Source organism: Oryctolagus cuniculus, chromosome 7 (assembly GCF_964237555.1).
Source record: "Oryctolagus cuniculus chromosome 7, mOryCun1.1, whole genome shotgun sequence".
Classification (NCBI taxonomy): domain Eukaryota; kingdom Metazoa; phylum Chordata; class Mammalia; order Lagomorpha; family Leporidae; genus Oryctolagus; species Oryctolagus cuniculus.
This window is the reverse complement of record NC_091438.1, coordinates 50,053,914-50,071,439: the sequence shown is the minus strand read 5'-3', so window position 1 is coordinate 50,071,439 and position 17,526 is coordinate 50,053,914. Positions and strand designations below refer to the sequence as shown.

Sequence of the window (17,526 nt, the reverse complement as noted above, 5' to 3'; positions counted from 1 at the left end):
ACTGGGACTGGAATCGGTGCCCATGTATGATGCTTGGGTCAGAGGCAGAGGCTTTACCCACTATGCCACAGCGCCGCCCCCCCTGAGGGGTTTTTGATGCCTCTACTCAGATACTATACTATTTCCTAAATCTTTCTCTTAAATCTAAATTTTGCCTTTTTCCTTTGAAGGCCATTTCTTTGAAGATGGTATTATAAGATAGAATGGGTTGGGAGCTGTCGCTATGGTGTAGTGGGTAAAGCCACCGCCTGCAGAGCCCGCATCCTATATGGGGGCCGGTTTGAGTCCTGGCTGCTCCACTTCTGATCCAGCTCTCTGCTATGGCTTGGGAAAGCAGTAGAAGATGGCCCAAGTCCTTGGGCCCCTGCACCCATGTGGGAGACCTAGAAGAAGCTCCCAGCTTCTAGCTTCGGATCGGCACAGCTCGGGCGGTTGCAGCCAATTGGAAAGTGAACTAGCAGATGGAAGACACCTCCCCACCCTCGCCGCCTCTCCTCTCTTTGTGTAACTCTGACTTTCAAATAAATAAATAAATAAATAAATAAATAAATCTTTAAAAAATAGAAAGGGTTGGATTTTGTTTGAAGGAGAGCTGCCAAGCACTAAATCATGACAGGAGTGAGAAGTGTATTTTGCTGAATTAACATTTGGAGGGGTGTTGGTCTTGATAGTGAAGATTTAATCAGTCGATTCTGATTAGTGCATGAGTCACTTACAGCACAGCATCTGTTCTATGCCTGCTGCATGCTAGGCACTTTGATAGGCAGAGAAGAGGGAGGGGAAATTTGTATCCAAAGCTAAAGAGATAAATCATAGATGCTGTGGTAGGCTGAAAACATAGCTGCCAGATATCCATGTCTGAATCCACACAATCTGTGAGATTTATTTTATCTGACAAAAGGGACTTTGCAGATGTGATGAAGTTAAGATTTTGAGATAGAGAGATTATCCTGGATTATCTGAGTGGGCCCAGGGTAATTGCAAGGATCCTTGTAAGATAAAAGGTGAGGTGGCCCAGCATGGCCATTGAGTGAGGGCATTTGGATGGGGAACCAGCATATGAGAGCTGTGTGTGTGTGTGTGTGTGTGTGTATGTCTTATATGCCTTGCATATAAATTAATTAATAATAAAATTAAAATACAGGCATAAAAAAAGAGGAAAGGTGAGGAAGATTTGACGGTAGAGATTGAAGCCAGGTGAACAACTGAAGCGAGATGCTTTGCTGCTGGCGTTGAAGATGGAAGAAGAGTCTAGGAGCCAAAGAATGCAGCCCTAGCAGGTGGAAATTGCCAAAAATGAAACCAGCTTCTCCCCAGAGGCTCTGGAGGGATTAGAGGGCTGCAGATGGTGATTCTGACCCAGAGAAATTTGCTTTGGACTTTTGATCTCCCAAAATGTAAGGGAATAAACTTGCATGGGTTAAAATCTCTAAGTGTGTGGTAATTTATTACAGCAGCCATAGGTAATTACCTCAGACATGGTAAGCACTCACAGCAGATGGGGTTGTAGGGGTTTGTTGGACAGCAAGCCACTCTCTGGGGCGCCTCCCAGCAGTCCGCTGACTTGGCTGGCATCCTGAGTCAGGCAGCCCTGCTCACACAACACAGGGCAGAGGAAAGATGCCGCTCTTCGTGAGTTTCAAGGACAACTGGAGACAGAAAGTACACCCCTGATAAGACTTAAAAACATCATTTTTTAAAGAAGGAGGAAAATCCCCTATAAAGTAATGGTTTTGTGACTTTTTAAAAAGATTTATTTATTTATTTATTTATTTATTTATTTGAGAGGGAGAGTTACAGAGAGAGAGAGAGAGATCCTCCACCTGCTGGTTCTCTCCACAAATGGCCACAATGGCCAGAACTGTGCTGATCCAAAGCCAGGAGCTTCTTCTAGGTTTCCCACATGGGTGCAGGAACCCAAGCACTTGGGCCATCTTCTACTGCTTTCCTAGGCTATAGCAGAGAGCTGGATCAGAAGAGGAGCAGCCAGAACACGAAGTGGTGCCCATATGGATGTCAGCACCGCAGGAGTAGGCTACTATGCCAGCGCTGGCCCCAATTTTGTGACTTTTTAAAAATTTCCTTTATGTCAGTGAAGTTGAACATCTTTTAATTTTTTTACTTTTACTGCATATATCCCTTAGGTACTTTTCTGCTGGAATATGATCTTTTTACTTGTTTTTATTGAACTCTTTGTTTAGTAGAGCCACTAAGCTTCTGATTATTATGTAAGTTAAAATATTTATCTCAAAGAAAGATCAGTTTTTAAAAACTCAGTGTGAATCAATGACAGAATATTGAAATATTTTTTCCTATATAAACAATATATTCCAGTCAAGGTACCAGAAAACTAATAAAAACACATTTACTCTTTAAAATAGCACAAAAGAGAATCAGCTTACATCAGAATCCAGGATGTTTAGAGAAGGCAGGTTTTGTGGCGATGGCTCCAACTGATTCACATAGAGATGAATCCTCACATCCAGAGTCTCTGGGCACTTGTCCCTCACTCCTTCTTCGGGCAAGGGGTCCTTCTGTGCTGTGGACACCACAGACAGGAGACGTGGCTAGCGTGGAGGCAGTGGAGGGATTCTCATGTGTTTTAGCGGCAGAATGACCCTGATGATGGAGGCAGAGCAGAAGCGCTGTCACGAACTTCACTTGTGCATTTCGCCATCCCATGCTGTCTTCAGAGGTGGACATGTTTCTCCCATGAGAGGCCAGAGCCACGCCATGACAGGCTTCTCACAAGACAAAGGAACTGGCTAGGCCCAAGATGCACCTGGTACAAGAAGAGGAAACCTGACACTGGGCAGTCCTTGGTCCAGCAGGACCAGGTAGGGGCAACCAATAAGATGGGCCGTCCTTGGTCCTGCAGGGCCAGGGGAAGGAAGGAATGTGGACGTAATACTTGTTTTCCCGGGAACTATAAAAACCCCAGGAACAAAGAAAAGGTGGTCTTGGTCACCCAGCACTCTGTTGCACGGGAGGCCAGGGCCCCAGCATGCTGGACCTACAAATAATGTCCCTTTGTTCTTTGCATTTTGGTGAGTCTCGCTGGTTCTTTCCATCTGGGCAATCTGGAAAAAAACATTCCTTTCTATTGCCATACCTTAGTTTTGCTTGTTTCAGAACTTCATATAAATAGAATTATATAGTATATACTCCCTGTGCTTGGAATTGTTATACAATTTAATGTTTTCAAACCTTATCCAAGTAGTTACGTATGTGGGTACTGGGAAAGTTCTTGGAAAATGAAATTAAAAGATAAGTTTACTATGGTACAAAATCTTTTGAAATTTATGTATTGAGTTTTTTATTTTTTAAATATTTTATTTATTTTATTTAAGAATTAGAGTTACAGACAGTGAGAGGGAGAGACAGAGAGAAAGGTCTTCCTTCTGTTGGTTCATTCCCTAGATGGCCACAATGGCTGGAGCTGCGCCAATCCAAAGCCAGGAGCCAAGCATTTCTTGCTGGTCTCCCATGTGGGTGCAGGGGCCCAAGGACTTGGGCTATCTTCTATTGCTATCCTAGGCCATGGCAGAGAACTAGACTGGAAGAGGGGCAGCCGGGACTAGAACCAGTGCCCATATGGGATGCCGGCGCCGCAGGCAGAGGATAAACCTACAGTGCCATGGCACCAGCCCTGTGTAGTGTTTTCATAATGTGCATTTGCCAGGAGCTTTTTGAAGACCTCTCATGTATACAGTTTTAATGAATTTTTGCACCAAAACAAACTTTTAATTCTGTTTTCCTCAAAGTTTAAAAGTACCTTTGTATAGTAGTTTGTTCCTTTTTATTATATGAATACAACAATTTGCTAGCCATTTTCATGTAGATGAACATTTGAGCTATACATACTTTTGGGTATTTTAAGTAATGTGTTTTATTATTGTTATGTCTTTTTCTATGAACCCATGCTCTCATTTCTCTCGGGTACCTAATAGTACAATTGCTGGATAATAAAGTAGGTATTTGATTAACTTTTTGAAACTGTCAAAAATTTCTCCAAATTGATGTACCATTTTAGACTCCCATCAGCAAAACATAAAATTTTCAGGAGTTCCAAATCCTCTCAACAAGTAGTATTGTCAACCATTTTTGTGGGTACGTAGTGTATGTCCCTGTATTTTTAATTGGGATTTCCCTAATGACTAATGATGTTGAATCTATTTTCACTTGTTTTCTTGCTCATTTGTATAGCTTTTTTATGAAGTGTTTATGCTAATCTTTTGCCTTCTCCTTTTTAAAGGCTCAGTTGTCTACCCATTACTGAGTTTAATATTTTTTATGTAATCTGGTTCTAAATTTTGCAAATACATGCATGAGTATTGTGAATATTTTTTTCCCAAGCAGTGAGCTAGCTTTTTACATTTTAATTATCCTTTCATGAGTAAAGTTTTAAATGATATTGAAGTTTACTTTACCAGCTTTTCCTTTTATGGTTAGTGCCTTTTAATGGTCCTACTTAAGAAATTTTCTACCAATGCATCTCAAGGATCTAGAAAAATAATAGCAAACCAAACCCAAAACTAGTAGGAGAAAAAAAATAATTAAAATTAGAGAAGAAATCAACAAAATTAAAACAAAAAAAATACAAAAGATCAGCAAAACGAAGAGCTGGTTTTTTGAAAAAAAAAAAAATGAACAAAATCGACACACCATTGGCCCAAATTTAAAAAAAAAGCAACAAAAGGAGAGAGAAGACCCAAATCAGTAAAATTAGAGATGAAAAAAAATGTAACAACAGACACCACAGAAATAAAAAGAATCATCAGAAATTACTATAAAGAGCTGTATGCGAGCCGGCGCCGCAGCTCACTAGGCTAATCCTCCACCTTGCGTCGCCGGCACACCGGGTTCTAGCCCCGGTCGGGGCGCCGGATTCTGTCCTGGTTGCCCCTCTTCCAGGCCAGCTCTCTGCTGTGGCCAGGGAGTGCGGTGGGGGATGGCCCAAGAGCTTGGGCCCTGCACCCCATGGGAGACCAGAATAAGTACCTGGCTCCTGCCTTCGGATCAGCGCGGTGCGCCGGCCGCAGCGGCCATTGGAGGGTGAACCAACGGCAAAAGGAAGACCTTTCTCTCTGTCTCTCTCTCACTGTCCACTCTGCCTGTCAAAAATAAATAAATAAATAAAATAAAAAACATTGCCTTAAAAAAAAAGAGCTGTATGCCAACAAACTGGAAAACCTATAAGAAATGGATAGATTCCTGGGCACATACAACCTAGTTAAATTAAGCCATGAAGACATAGAAAACTTAAACAGCCACATTACCAAGACGGATATTAGTCATAAAGACCCTCCCAACAAAGAAAAGCCCAGTACCGGAGGGCTTTACTGCCGAATTCTTTTTTTTCTTTTTTTCCTTAAAGGTTGATTTATTTATTTGAAAGTCAGAGTTACACAGAGATAGGAGAGAGAGAGAGAGAGAGAGAGAGAGAGAGAGAGAGGTCTTCCATCTGCTGACTCACTCTCTGATTTGGCCGCAACAGCCACAGCTGAGCTGAACCAAAGCCAGGAGCCAGGGGCTTCTTTCAGGTCTCCCACATGGTGCAGGGGCCCGAGGACTTGGGCCATCTTCTACTGCTTTCCCAGGCCATAGCAGAAAGCTGGATCAGAAGTGGAGCAGCCAGAACTCGAACCGGTAAGAGAAATAATGGTCTTTCATCATTGCATATATCTAAGATAAGACATATAAAAACATATAAATATTTTGTTCTACGTGCCATTTACTAGTGTACCTGATGCAGGTCATTTTTACTCCTTTTCCCAAAGCAACATGTTTATATTCTCAGTAAGGAAACTACCTTCAACTTCCTAGGTTCACAAGCCATTCTAATAATGTAGCATCTGCCAATTGTTTGAACTTGGTTGAGAAATTTGAGATTTTTTTTTTTTTTTTTTTTTTTTGGACAGGCAGAGTTAGACAGTGTGTGTGTGAGAGAGAGAAAGGTCTTCCTTCCATTGGTTCACCCCCCAAATGGCCGCTTTGGCCAGCGCACTGCGCCGATCCAAAGCCAGGAACCAGGTGTTTCCTCCTGGTCTCCCATGCGGGTGCAGGGCCCAAGGACCTGAGCCATCCTCCACTGCCTTCCTGGGCCACCTCAGTGTGTGGAAGAGGAGCAACCGGGACAGAATCTGGCACCCCAACCGGGACTAGAACCCGGGGTGCCAGCGCCACAGGCAGAAGATTAGCCAAGTGAGCCCCGGCACTGGCCCTGTCTTTTCTGATCTCTTGGTCCCCATATGAGGACCTAACAAGACTTTATCTTGGGACACACGAGAAGTAGCTGCTGTTGTAGCATGGTCTACAAACGTGATTTTATTTGTCTCCCCCAGCTCCAACTTCCTCCCCTCCTTCCCCATAGCATCCAGGTAACAAGCATCAGACGAGGTCACTCATGCGTGGAATCAGATTTGCTGTTAACTGAATGTGGAAGTGGTGTGCTTAGGCCAGCCCATGCAGTTCTGAGAAACAGAGCGAATGAAGCGGAGAGGAGGGACTTGGCTTTACCTTCCTGCACTGCTGCTGACTGTGGCTTCTCATCTGCAGAGGATCTGTTCCGTTCTTGCTTCAGGGAGATGATCATTAAATGTCAGCTCTGACACTGAGGTCCACGAGGAAAAGGAGGAACAGGACTAGAGGCCCAGGCAGGTGTTTATCCATAAATAGCTCCTGGGCAATATAGTCCTAAGTGTCTGGATTGCTGCCTGTTACCTAACAACAGGATAATTTTTTTTTTCAAAAAAAAAAAAAAAGGATTTATTTATTTGAAAGACAGTGTGACAGGGAGAAGGAGAGACGACAGAGAGGTGGATGTTCCATCCATTGGTTCACTCCCCAGATAGCTGCACAGGCCAGAGCTGGTCTATGCTGAAGCCAGGAGCCTGAAACTTTATATGGGTCTCCCCACGTGGGTGGCAGCGAGCCAGGCACTTAGACAACCTTCCTCTGCTTTCCTATGTGCACTAGCAGGAGGACAGTTCTTTTTTAAGATTTATTTATTTATTTAAAAGCAGAGTTACGGAGAGAGAGAGAGAGAGAGAGGAAGAGACAGAAATAGAGATATCTTCCATCTGCTGGTTCACTCCCCAAATGGCCGCAACAGCTGGAGCTGGGCAGGTCCCACATGGGTGCAGGAGCCCAAGTGCCAGGACCTTCTTCTTCTGCTTTCCCAAGTGCATCTTCTGCTACTTTCCCAAACACAGTATTAGGGAGCTGGATTGAAGTGGAGCAGTCAGGATTTGAACTGGTGCCTATATGGGATGCTATTGTCACAGGTGGAGGCTTTACCTACTACGCCACAACACTGACCCCAAGGGAGACAGATCTTAAGTGGCAGCAACTTAACCAGCTGCACTACAACATTGGCCCTAACAGGATACTGTTGTCATCCCATATGAGTGTCAGTTCAAGTCCCAGCTGCTCCACTTCCGATCCAGCTCCCTACTACTGGGCTTGGGAAAACAGGGGGAAATGACCCAAGTGCTTGGGTTCCTGTGCCCACGTGGGAGACAGGGATGGAGTTCCAGGCTCCTGGCTTCAGCCTGGCTCAGCCTGGCCATTGAGGTGATTTGAGGAGTGAGCCAGTGGGTGGAAGATCTCTCCCTCTCTCCCTCTCTCTGTCACTCTGCTTTTCAAGTAAAATAAATAAATCTTAAAAAACAAAAAAAGAAATTACCTTTCCTCATACAAATACTTGTGAAAGAAACCAGGTATGCGGGAGCTACAATTGGACAACTGCCCGCCATTTTACCTAATTTTCCTGTGGCAATGCTTTTTGAGATTGCAGAACTAGGAAGTGGTATTACTTCTTAGGGCTGTTTTCCTTCCCTAATCCTTGTGACACTGGGGATTTATCATCTATTAACACAGACCCAGTTTTTTTTTAACCTACAGATTATTCTAGTTCAAAGTAAGTTTAAGGTCTCTTGCTTTTAAAAAAAATTTCCTCAACAAACAAATTTGACTCTTTTAGCTTGTAAGTGAATTTACTGACACTCTCATTCTACTTTTAATTTATCAGCTCACAAGAAAATCCCTGTTTAATTTCTAAACCAAACTACAATTAAGATGTGAATAGGAAATTGAATTCAGATCAACTCAAGATACTTAGCTGTCATTACTGATAAATGTGTACTAATATTTACTGATATTCCTGTTACTACACTTATATTAAAAGGTTATATAATTTTCCCAATTATATATTTATTATTTTATTTATTTATTTGAAAGAGTTAAAGAGAGAGAAGGAGAGACAGAGATAACTTCCATCAGCTGGCCTACTAACCAGATGGCCACAATGACCAGGGCTGAGCCAGGCTGAAGCTAGGAGCGAGGAGCTTTATTTGGGCCTCTCACATGGGTACAGGGGCCCAAGCACTTGGGACATCTTCTGCTGCTTTTCCCAGGCCATTAGACCGGCGCATGTATATGATACCCGTGTTCCAGGCAGTGGCTTTACCCGCTATGCCACAAGGCTGGTCTCCCAATTATATCTTGTAAACTGACTTCTATATATATTCTTGTAGTGTCAGGGTATATAGAAGTACTCAAAATCAAACTGAGTGGCTTATATCAAAGAGATGCAGGAACCAAAGCTGGAATAATTTGAGCAATGAAAGAAATAGCCTAGTATTAGATTTTAACATAAAATATAAAAATACTCATAAGTCTCTGCTGTTATAAGTGATTGAATTCATAAATGGGGTGAAATAGACCCATCTCCCAAACAGAAGAATTCCAAGTAATTTACGTAATAACTGCACTAGAGAAACCTCATAGGCACTCCCTGAGCTGAGTGATCAGATTAACATGAACATTAACGTGAACAGTGGTAAGTCTTGTTGGTAGTACGCAACAGGTATGCTCCTTTTTCAAACTTAAGACCCAGGCTTTGTGGCTTTAAGGTCTATGATGGCTTTGGGTTCTCGTCAACTAGAGAGGGAGCGGTGACGGGAGTTCTTATGATTGGAGTCCCTGGTAAGGAGATCACTCAATCTAAAGAAGGCTATGCGCCATCATGAGAAATAGCTGGGCAGGTTTTATAATTGAGGGAGCCTACTCCTGACATGGAAATAAGTCAGAAAAGTGAGATTCCGGAGTCGGCAAGGTCAAAGCTTTCCAGGGCTAGCCAGGTGAATTACACAAACGTTACACTGTGGGATGGGGAAACTGAACAGTGGACTTCCCGGTGACTAATCTGATGGCACGGCATAGCCACCAAAGAGCATTCAACTGAAAATGTAAACAAGCCCTGTTCTGTCAATCAAGGTCCTGTGGGCAAACCTTGTGCTCTGTTGCCTATCACTTCTGAACTGTGTCCTCACCGAGGTGCTTGATCACATTGCAGTGTTATGGCCTTGTTCTTGTTTTCGTATTCAAAAGAAGTAGCAATTTTCTGGAGTGATTGGGCAAGAGTCCTGGGAAGTAAACTCACTTGGTTGCAACAGTGAAATGCATATTTTCCTGGGTATTTTTCTCCCTGCCTTTCTAGTTCTAAATTTATTATGTGTTGTTTGATGTAAAAAATGTATAGTTACCTCAAAAGTCAAAGTACAGTTTTTCCATTCTTGTGAGAAGTAAGACTAAATCTCTTTCAGCCCAGAGCAATGATTTTTTTTCCCCACTCTAGGGCACTGACCTAAAAGTTCAAAGTTCCAAGTTCAAGTACTCAAGAAGAGGTCTCTATAAATTTTCACCAGAGTCACAGCTTTTAGCCAACCTCCACAGCCAACTCTCTGGAGGCTGGCAGCTAGTGTCCTGCTGTTGCCCCATGGAGCAAGGACACAGGGACAGTTAATATAACCTGTCTGCCATCTGTGCTCCATCATACTTGTTTTAGTAGGGCTTGCAGATCCTAAGACCCACCAATGGTGTCATTTGGTTGCCATTAATCTTATCAGGTTGCTGTTGCCAGAGGATTTCCCTTTCTGGGAAGAAATAAAGCAATTAATATAAACATCATAATCACATAAGAGTAACGGGGGCAGACATTGTGATGCAGTGGGTTGTGTTGTCTGTTTTGACACTTGCATCCCATATTTCAACTCTGCTTTGAGTTCTGCCTGCTCTGCTTCTGATCCAGCTCCATGTTAATGCATCCTGGAAAGTGGCAGGAGATGGTCTGAGAACTTGGGCCTCTGCCACCCATGTGGGAGACCCGGATGGAGTTCCTGGCTCCTGACTTTGGCCTGACTCAGACCCAGGCATTGCCACCATTTGTGGAGTGAAGCAGTACATAGGTCTCTCTGTCTCACTCTCTCTCTCTCTCTCTCTCTCTCTCTGCCTTTCAAATAAATTAATACATCTTAAAAAAAGAGGAAGAAGAAGGAATGTAGAAGGAGTTGGCACTCGATTTTATTCTGGCAGCTGACTCACTAGAAAACCTAGGGAGTCCCTTAATCTTTCTGTCCCTTAGTTTGCTCACCTGTGAAGTGGCCTCTTTGTACCTTAAGGTCTTAGATTTTAGAATTGCTTCTCAGACACCCCAGCTATACATTCAACAGTACTGAGTTCACACTGTGGGCCAGGCCCTGTTCTAGGATGTATCCTACATATCCTAAAGATGAACTCATTGTCTTTCCTTCCTCAAACCAGCTTTTATATCCTACATTCCATATCTTAATAGTGGCATCAACATCTATCCAGTGACCCACAGCAGAAATCCCTGGGAGTCAGCCTCCACTTTCCCCTCCCTCTCAGCCCTCCATCCAATCAATGGCCAAGTTCCCCCAAGTCCCCTCACCATGGTTCCCCCCTAATCCTGTCTCAGTGTCTTTGCAGTTGTGCTTTCTCTGCCCCTGGTTTCACAAAGCTGGCTTCTCACCACTCAGGTATTTTTTTTTTAAGATTTATTTATTTATTTGAAAGTCAGAGTTACACAGAGATGGAAAGGCAGAGAGGAGAGGCAGAGAGAGAGAGAGGCCTTCCATCTGATGATTCACTCCCCAAATGGCCACAACGGCCAGAGCTGTGCCGATCCGAAGCTAGGAGCCAGAAGCTTCTTCCAGGTCTCTCACATGGGTGCAGGGGACCAAGGCAGAGAGCTGGATTGGAAGTGGAGCAGCCGGGTCTCAAACCAGCGCCCATATGGGATACCAGCACTTCAGGCCAGGGCGTTAACCCACTGCACCACAGTGCCGGCCCCTTAGGGCTTAGCTCCAAGGGTACTTTTAAGTGGCACCCTTTTTTAACCCAGAGCTTCCTCCATCCCACACTCAATCCCATTCATTTCCCGTTTTTTTTTTTTTTTTTAGTGCTATACTACCTGATAACTTAAATTCAATTCTCTAACTCTTCTGCATTGCACCCAATACACAGCACATAGGTTGGTCTCAGGACCATAAACCTCAAGGGGCCCTTGCTGCTGCTTGGCAGTCTACCACGTTTCTCCACTCTGCAATACTGCAGTTTTCAAACTTTGTCTCCTCAAGCTTGCAAAAACACCCTTCTCCCTCTTCTAGTTCATCTAATGACCTTGTTCCTTATTTCACTCCGACAATGGCAAGAATCAGGAGAGGTCTCCCCTGTGCTGTCACCACCAAATCTGTCGTCAGACTATGCCTTCAACTTGATCCAGTGGGTGAAGTGTGTGTCAACCCCTTAGCTCCAAGGGCATCAAATTCTGCCTCCTCTTACAGCAAAACTCTTTAAAGAGGTGGGAGACAGTCTGTCTGCACCTTCTCTCTGCCTGTTTTTCTTAATCCACTCCAGTTGGGCTTTTTACTGCTCCAATATAAAAAACTCATTCTTGGGGCTGGTGTAGAGGCACAGCAGGTTAAAGCAGCCTCGCACTAGAGTCCCAGCTGCTCTGCTTCTGTACCTGCTAATGTACCTGGGAAGGCAGCAAAAGATGGTGCAGTACTTGGGCTTCTGCCACCCACTTGGGAGACTCCTGCTGGAGTTCCAGGCTCCTTAGCTTTGTCCTGGCCCAGCCCCGGCTTTTGTGGCCATCTGGGGAGTGAACCAGTGGATGGAAGATCTCTCTCTCTCTCTCTGTCTCTCCCTCTCTCTGTAACTCTGCTTTGCAAATTAATAAATCTTTAAACAAACAAAAACCCCTCATTTTTGTCAAGGTGATCAAGCAACATCGTACTGCCCAATCCAGTGGTATTTCTTTAACCCATCTTCATTCCACCCGTCAGTCACATTGGACATGCCCATCACTCCTGTTTCTTGGAAAATCTTCATTTGGCCTCAGGGATACCATGTTCTTCCTGTCTAAATGGTTGCTGTCTTAATCTCCTCTGCTGCTTTCTCTTTGTCTTTTTGACTTCTAAATATTAGTTGCTTAAGGCTTGGTCTCCTTTCTAGTTCCAGTCATCCCCCAGGGGATCTCACCCAGGATCTCAGGGCTTAAGTACCATCCGAAAATTACTTCCATATTTACATAGTTCCAACCTCTCGCCTGAACTTCAGACTAGTGCAATCCAAGGACCTACTCAGAATTTCTATTTAGAAAGCAAACATTTGGTTTAGGGGTTAAGAAGCCAGTTAAGACACTGGCATTCCATACTGGAGTTCCTCGGTTTGAACCTGGCTCCGGCTCTGGTTCCTGATTTCAGCTTCCTGTAAATGCAGGCCTGGGAGCCAGCGGTGATGACTGGAGTTAACTGGGTTCTGGCCACTGTTACATGGGGCCTGGACTGAATTCTGAACTCTGCTTCAGCCCAGCCCACTCCTGACCATTTCAGTCATTTAGAGAGTGACCAGCTGATGGGAGTAGGCGCTCTCAAATTTATAAAAAAAAAAAAATTCAAAATCCCTGGTACTAGTCAGACATCAGTAGTATTAACAAAAATACAAACTCCACTTGGATTTTAAATATTATGTCTTATTCACCAAACATGAATTCTTTTTTCTAAGAATCTCTTTTTTTCTTAAATCTTTTTTGCTTGTTTTTCCTTGCACTTCTGTTTGAATTTTAAAAAGTTTTAAATATATACATAACTTAAAAATTTTTATGAAATGGTAATTTTACATGTTCTTGGGACACAGTGTGTTAATTCCAATACATGTTCTGTAACGACTGGATCAGGGTAATTGGCATATCCATCACCTCAAAAATTTATTATTTCTTTGTGATGAGATAAAAATCCTCTCGACTGGCTATTTTGAAAAATGCACTTAATTATTGTCAACTACAGCTATCTCTTCCATCCAACTATACCCCTGCACCCATTATCTATCCCTTATCTACCCCCTTCCCTTCCCAGCCCCTGGCAAGCAAGCACTGTTCTACTCTCTACTCCCATGAGATCAAATTTTTATCTTTCACATGAGGTGGCTTCAAAATGTTTGTGGAACATTTACATCACCTTTTAATTCCATTTTCCATGAACTTTTTTAACCCCTCTTGTGTAAATGAGAACATGTCTTTCTGTGCCTAATTTATTTTACTTAATGTCTTCCAGACTCATTTATGTTGCTGCGAATGATAGGACTTCTTTCTTTTTTATGGCTGAATAATATTCCATTTTGTGTATGTATCACATTTTCTGTTATCCATTTATCCACTGATGGACACTTAAGTTGGTTCCATATCTTGGCTAACATGAATATAGCTGCAATCAACATGGGAGTATAGATATCTCTTTGATTTTCCAATTTTTTCCTTTGAACATATAACAAATAATGGAATTGCTGAATCATATGGTAGTTCTCTCTCTAGTTTTTGGAGCAACTATGCTGTTTTCCATAATGGCGGTATTAATTTACAGTCTCACCAAGAGTGACTGAGAGCTCCCCTAACTCCACAAACACACCAGCACAAAAATGAATTCTTCATGTTTCCCAAACCTCCTGCTTCTCCATCTTTCACCCCCCGTATGTCAGTTCTATTCTACCACATACTCAAATCCTGAAATCATAGGCTCTACATTTTTTAAAAAAATTTGTATTTGCTTATTTGAGAGGTAGAGTTGTAGACAGAGAGAGGAAGAGACAGAGAGAAAGGTCTGCCATCTACTGGTTCACTCCCCAAATAGCCGCAACAGCTGGAGTTGGGCTGATCTATGCCAGGAGTCAGGAGCTTCTTCTGGGTCTCTTATGTGGTAGCAGGGGCCCAAGCACCTGGGCCATCTTCTATTGTTTTCCCAGGCCATTCGCAGAGAGCTGGATCAGAAGAGGGGCAGCTGGGACATGAACCAGTGCCCATATGGGATGCTGGTGCCCCAGGCAGAGGCTTAGCCTGCCACACCACAGCACTGGATCACCAGGCTCTACCTGTCTAATATGTCTCCTTATAGAGCCACTGCCACTATGCTGGCCTCCAAACCATCAATTCTTGCTCCGACTATTCCAAGAGTCTCTTAACTGGTCTTCCTGGTTCTAGCCTGCACTTCTAGACTCTTTTTATACAGCATGCAGAACAAAAGTTGGTATCTATGTTGCCTCACTGGCACACCTGAAGTTTACATATAAGACCCAGTAAGTCTACTCAGCTTATAGATGGGACCCTATCTCTTTTATCCTGTTAAGTTAAAAAAATAATAAGCACCCTTTGGTTTAAGTGGCAGGCAACTGCTGTTGCTGTTTTATTGGACAAATCTACCAGGGATTCCCGGAGGGGAGGACCTAAGAAAAAACTTGGAGACCAGAATGCAAAACCCATGAGCAGAAGTGGGACACAGCAGACTCATAGAATGGCAGATGTCCTAAACAGCACTCTGGCCTGAGAATCAGCCCTTAAGGCATTCGGATCTGGCTGAAGAGCCCAGGAGAGTATTTTAGGCATGGAAAGCCAAGACACTCTGGCAAAACAAACAAACAAAACAAAAAAAACTAAACTAAATGAAAGCTCTCTGTGAGTGAGATCCCAGTGGAAAGAACGGGCCATCAAAGGAGGTATCTTTCTCTGAAGGGAGGAGTGAACTTCCACTTTGACTATAACCTTGTCTAAATAAGATTGAAGTCGGCGAACTCAAAAGGCTTCCATAGACTCGGAGACTCATGACAAGAGCCTAGGGAGATTACTGACACCATAAAAAAGAGTGTCAAATTGTTAAGTCAACAACAGGAGTCACTGTGCACTTACTCCTCATGTAGGATCTCTGTCCTTAATGTGTTGTTCAATGTGAATTAATGCTATAACTAGTACTGAAACAGTATTTTACACTTTATGTTCTGTGTGGGTGCAAACTGTTGAAATCTTTACTTAATATATACTAAATCAATCTTCTGTATATAAAGATAATTGAAAATGAATCTTGATGTGAATGGAATGGGAGAGGGAGCGGGAGATGGGAGGGTTGCGAGTGGGAAGAAAGTTATGGGGGGGGAAGCCATTGTAATCTATAAGCTGTACCTTGGAAATTTATATTTACTAAATAAAAGTTAAAAAAAATGGCAGCCACATAGGACAGAGGCACTTTAGAGAAGCCACTGAAGAATAAATCTAAGGTTCTGAGGGAAAACTCGAGTGGGAAAGCTGCAGTATGAAATCAAGATAGCTCCATTATGTGACAGTTTTATTTATGTCTTAGCATTGAGCAGTAACTTAATTTTACTGCCCATCTCCCCGTTTAAGCCCCATGAGATTAGCAGTCTAGCTCCAGTGTCATAAAGAGTGTTTTGTGGGGGCCGGCGCTGTGGCGCAATGGGTTAATGCCCTGGCCTGAAGCGCTAGCATCTGATATGGGTGGTTCTAGTCCTGGCTGCTCCTCTTCCCATCCAGCTCTCTGCTGTGGCCTGGGAAAGCAGCAGAAGATGGCCCAAGTCCTTGGGCCCCTGCACCTGCATGGGAGACCTGGAAGAAGCTCCTGGCTTCGGATTGGCGCAGCTCTGGCCGTTGTGGCCATCTGGGGAATGAACCAGCAGATGCAAGACCACTGTCTCTCTCTCTCTGCTGCTTCTCTCTGTGTAACTCTGACTTTCAAATAAATAAATAAATCTTAAAAAAAAGAGTGTTTTGTGGGGGTGATGCGGTGAGTTAAGCCACCACCTGTGATACTGGCATTCCATGTGGGTGCTGGATCCAGTCCCACCTGCTCCACTTCCAATCCAGCTCCCTGCTAACGAACCTGGGAGAGCAGCATTAGATGGTGCAAGCACTAGGGTCCCTGCCACCCATGTGAGAGACCAGGATGGAGTCTTTGTCGCCATCTGGGGAGTGAACTAGCAGATGGAAGATCTGTCCTTCCCTCTCCCTCTCTCTGTGCGGTGACTCCTAACCTAACACACTGCTCTACTCTGACTTGCTCCCCAAAACGCATTGCAGCAATGACATCTTTCACGATTTGGATTTACTGCAATGCTGCAGCTCCTAACTGTGGCTTTCAGCTAACAGGGAATTAGGAAGGGGATTTAGGGGGCCTAAACCACTCATGCAAACTCAGCTGAGCACACGGGGCTATGCAACCTTGCTGTGAAACGCTGGAGGGCAGAGCTCGGGTCTTACTGAATTCCGCACTCCCCAGAGCCCAGCCGAGTCTCTGAGCATGACAGTCGGCTCGGGCTCATGTTGACCCCTAGGTGGGCATTCTGGGCAGACAGTGGCCTTACACGCGCATAGGCACACCAGAAGCACACTGATTTCCTCACGGAGCCCCTAGGAGTAACTCGGTCCAGAATTTCGCGCAGAGCGCGCCCCCTGGCGGCGGCGGCGGGCGGCTCGGCACCCCGCGCGCCGAGAAGGAAAGGCGCGCAGCGCGGCGGGCGGAGCGTCTCGCAGCCTGATGGAGGGCAACAAACCCGGCTTCCTGCTGGCCCTCCAGACCCAGGGCAGAGCCGAGCCGGTGCGCACGCGGGTGCAGGAGCAGGACTTACAACAGTGGGGCCTGACAGGTGAGTAGGCTCTGGGAGAACGTGCGCACGGGTGAGACAACCCGGAGGGCCTGGCCGCGGGCGGGCGCGACGCGGGTGCGGGCTGCTCACCCGGCGGCGCCAGGGCCTTCTTTCTCTCGGCAGTGCGGCCGGACGGACAGGAAGCCACGTCCGGGCCCGTGGCCCCTGCAGGCTGGCGCGCGGCGCTAGCGCACGCGGGGAGAGTGAGGTCGCGGACCCGGAACGAGGCCCCGCGTCCGGCCCCAGGACCCCGCGGGGAGGGAAACTTGGGCCGGGCGGAGAGGCGGCGGCCGCCCCTGGCGCTTCCGAAGTGTGGCCGGGCAGCTTCCGCTCGGGCGGGCTCCGAGGTCAGGCCCGGGGGGTTCCGGGGAACCGTCGGAACTCGCCGCCCGGCCTCAGGGGGCGGCTCGGCCTCCTGCGCACGCGCAGTTACCGGACGGGGCGGCCCCGGTGCTTGCACCCCCAGTCCCTCGCGCCGAGCGTGCGCGTCCCCACCCAGGCCACGGGTTCGAGTCCCTCCGCGCCGCCCGCGGGCCCCCACAGTCCGGGGGAGCGGGCCGCCGGCCCTTTCCTCACCCGCTCTTCGGGGTCGTGGGCCGCGGCCGCCGCGCGCCCCCGGGGTCGCCCGCCGCAGAGTCCCCGACGCGCCCGCGATTCTGGACGCGCATTTCCTGAGCGAGGTTTTGTGGCTCCAGGAAGGACGCGGAAGGTGCGGCGGTGTGTGGCGCTCAGGCG

The 17,526-nt window shown here is 45.6% G+C and overlaps 2 protein-coding genes and 1 long non-coding RNA gene across 11 annotated transcripts in view; 2 read left to right on the top strand and 1 right to left on the bottom strand.

Moving 5' to 3' along the window:
* LOC138850555 (uncharacterized) overlaps positions 1-1,433 on the top strand; it is a 42,909-nt gene extending 41,476 nt beyond the window's left edge. Inside the window, exon 2 of the long non-coding RNA XR_011390481.1 lies at positions 1,145-1,433. This is a non-coding gene — a long non-coding RNA (uncharacterized lncRNA). The remainder of the gene's footprint in view (positions 1-1,144) is intronic.
* The window catches only part of FMO5 (flavin containing dimethylaniline monoxygenase 5), a 54,288-nt gene extending 36,784 nt beyond the window's left edge, over positions 1-17,504 (bottom strand). The window contains exons 1-4 of one of the 3 annotated variants that reach the window (XM_070076653.1): positions 17,368-17,504; positions 5,477-5,685; positions 2,403-2,619; positions 1,472-1,649 (exon numbers count right to left, since the gene is read on the bottom strand). The gene's annotated coding sequence lies outside the window, so the exon portion shown is untranslated. Of the gene's footprint in view, positions 1-1,471; positions 1,650-2,402; positions 2,620-5,476; positions 5,686-17,367 lie in introns of those variants that run through there. The other 2 variants (XM_051856023.2, XM_051856022.2) reach the window with 2 other exon arrangements.
* The window catches only part of CHD1L (chromodomain helicase DNA binding protein 1 like), a 73,934-nt gene continuing 73,018 nt past the window's right edge, over positions 16,611-17,526 (top strand). For 2 of the 7 annotated variants that reach the window (XM_051858745.2, XM_051858744.2), the window contains exon 1: positions 16,611-16,791. In XM_051858745.2, coding sequence (XP_051714705.2) covers positions 16,683-16,791 — 109 coding nt within the window. In that variant the 5' untranslated portion in view covers positions 16,611-16,682. Of the gene's footprint in view, positions 16,792-17,359; positions 17,501-17,526 lie in introns of those variants that run through there. The other 5 variants (XM_051858746.2, XM_070077785.1, XM_070077786.1 and 2 more) reach the window with 5 other exon arrangements.